Source organism: Chiloscyllium plagiosum, chromosome 3 (genome assembly GCF_004010195.1).
Source record: "Chiloscyllium plagiosum isolate BGI_BamShark_2017 chromosome 3, ASM401019v2, whole genome shotgun sequence".
NCBI classification, from domain to species: Eukaryota; Metazoa; Chordata; class Chondrichthyes; order Orectolobiformes; family Hemiscylliidae; genus Chiloscyllium; species Chiloscyllium plagiosum.
Genome location: NC_057712.1, coordinates 125881195 through 125883187, shown reverse-complemented (window position 1 = coordinate 125883187; position 1993 = coordinate 125881195). Strand labels below are relative to the sequence as shown.

Genomic DNA, 1993 nt, shown 5'->3' with positions numbered 1-1993 from the left:
AAAGACCGTACACAAAATGCTAATTCCTTTATTTCTTTTCAGGGGACTCCTGTCCTTTATTTCTTTTCAGGGGACTCCTGCTTTGACGCACTTCCCAACTGAATTGAATTTATTGTCACGTGTACCGAGGCACAGGGATAAGCTTTGTCTTGCGAGAAATACAGGCAGATCACAGAGTTAAGTAGCATAGATAAGTAAATAATAGGTAAACAGCGGCAAAACAAAAACACAGGTACAGGCGAATGCTATGCGTTTGTGAGTCCATTCAGTATTCTAACAACAATAGGGTAGAAACTGTTTTGAAACCGGCTGGTGCATGTGTTCAGGCTTCTGTACCTTCTTCCTGATGTTAGAGGTTGTAGATAAACATTGCCAGGGTGGGATGGATCTTTGAGAATGCTGGCGGCCTTTCTTTGACAGCGGGTCTGGTAGATGAATTCTGTAGATGGGAGGTTGGCCTTTGTGATTGTCAGGGCCGAGTTCACCACTCTCTGTAACTGTCTCCGATCTTGAATGGTACAGTTACCATACCAGGTAGTGATACGTCCAAACAGAATGCCCTCGATGGTGCACATATAAAAGTTGGTAAGGGTATTCACAGTCATGCCAAATTTCCTCACCTGCCTGAGGAAGAAGAGACGTTGTTGGGCCTTTGTTACCAGTGTGTCCACATGAACAGTCCACGAAAGCTTGTTGTGGATGGCCACTTGACACTCTCCACTCGCGGTTAATGTGTAGGGGGGCATGAATAACATTCCACTGAAAGTCAATAATGAGTTCTTTGGTATTGCCTGCATTGAGAGCTAGGTTGTTCTCAGTGCACCATTTTTACAGGACTTCCACCTCTCGTCTGTAGTCTGTTTTGTCGCCATCTGAGATTCGACCGACTATGGTGGTGTCATCAGTGAACTTATAAATGGCATTAGTCTGGTATTTGGTGACGCAGTCATGGGTATACAGTGAGTACAGAAGGGGGCTGAGTACACACCCAGGGGGGCTCCGATGTTGAGTGTTAGTGAGGATGAAATATTGTTCCCAATCTTCACTGATTGTGGCCTGATGGTCAGAAAACTGAGAATCCAGTTGCAGAGAGTGCAGCTTAGTCTGAGATCACTAAGTTTAGTAATCAGTCTCGAGGGGATAATAGTGTTGAAGGCAGAACTGTAGTCAACGAGTAGGATTCTTATGTAGCTGTTCTTGGTGGCAAGGTGTTCTAGGGAGGAGTGAAGGGCAAGTGATATGGCATCTGACATGGATTTGTTGGTCCGATAGGCAAATTGGAGTGGGTCAAGAGTAGTGGGGAGGCTGGAGTTGATTAATGCCATGAACAGCCTTTCAAAGCACGCCATGACCACCAAAGTTAGAGCCACTGGGCAGTAGTCATTGAGACATGCTGCATGAGCCTTCACAGGCACAGGGCCAAAAAAAATGGTTCTGAGCAGATTGAATGCATTAAGAAGGAGGAAATAAATAAAAGTTGAAAATTCTTTTTCCACACAATGTTGGATTTAATGACCAGTGAATAAACAGATTACAAAGTAATTTGGGACTCTTGTGGTTTGGCATGTTTCATTATTTCAGCAACGGAAAGCAAGGTTTATTGCAACTAATTTTGAAGTTAAGAAATGTGACCTTTTGAGAGAGGTGATTATTGAAAGTTTGTACAACTCTGTGGCTGCACAGCTGCTGGAGATGACAAGAGGAGCTGGGATTGATTGACAGCTCGAACCGGAACCGGAAGTGCCCAGCGGTTCACTCCCCCCGCCCCGGGGTTGGAAGATGGCGGCGGCGCCGGGATTGATGTCGGTTTGCCGGACCCTTCACGCTTCATCTTTCTGGCTGTGCGGACGGCGCCTATTACCGGACTTGGTGGGTGGAAGGCGGCTGGAGCTCAGGCCGGCTCCGGCGGGGCTGGTGGCCGTGCAGGCCCGAGGCCTGAGGGAAAGTGAGTCACTCACACGCCCCCCCCTCCCCTCCCCCTCCCCCTCCCACC

The 1993-nt window shown here is 47.6% G+C and overlaps 1 protein-coding gene across 3 annotated transcripts in view; it reads left to right on the top strand.

Annotated features, from left to right (window-relative positions):
* The first annotated feature begins 1734 nt into the window (after positions 1–1734).
* The window catches only part of mrps18a (mitochondrial ribosomal protein S18A), an 89912-nt gene continuing 89653 nt past the window's right edge, over positions 1735–1993 (top strand). Inside the window, exon 1 of one of the 3 annotated variants that reach the window (XM_043687260.1) lies at positions 1735–1945. In XM_043687260.1, the coding sequence (XP_043543195.1) occupies positions 1780–1945 (166 nt within the window). In that variant the 5' untranslated portion in view covers positions 1735–1779. The remainder of the gene's footprint in view (positions 1946–1993) is intronic. The other 2 variants (XM_043687259.1, XM_043687258.1) reach the window with 2 other exon arrangements.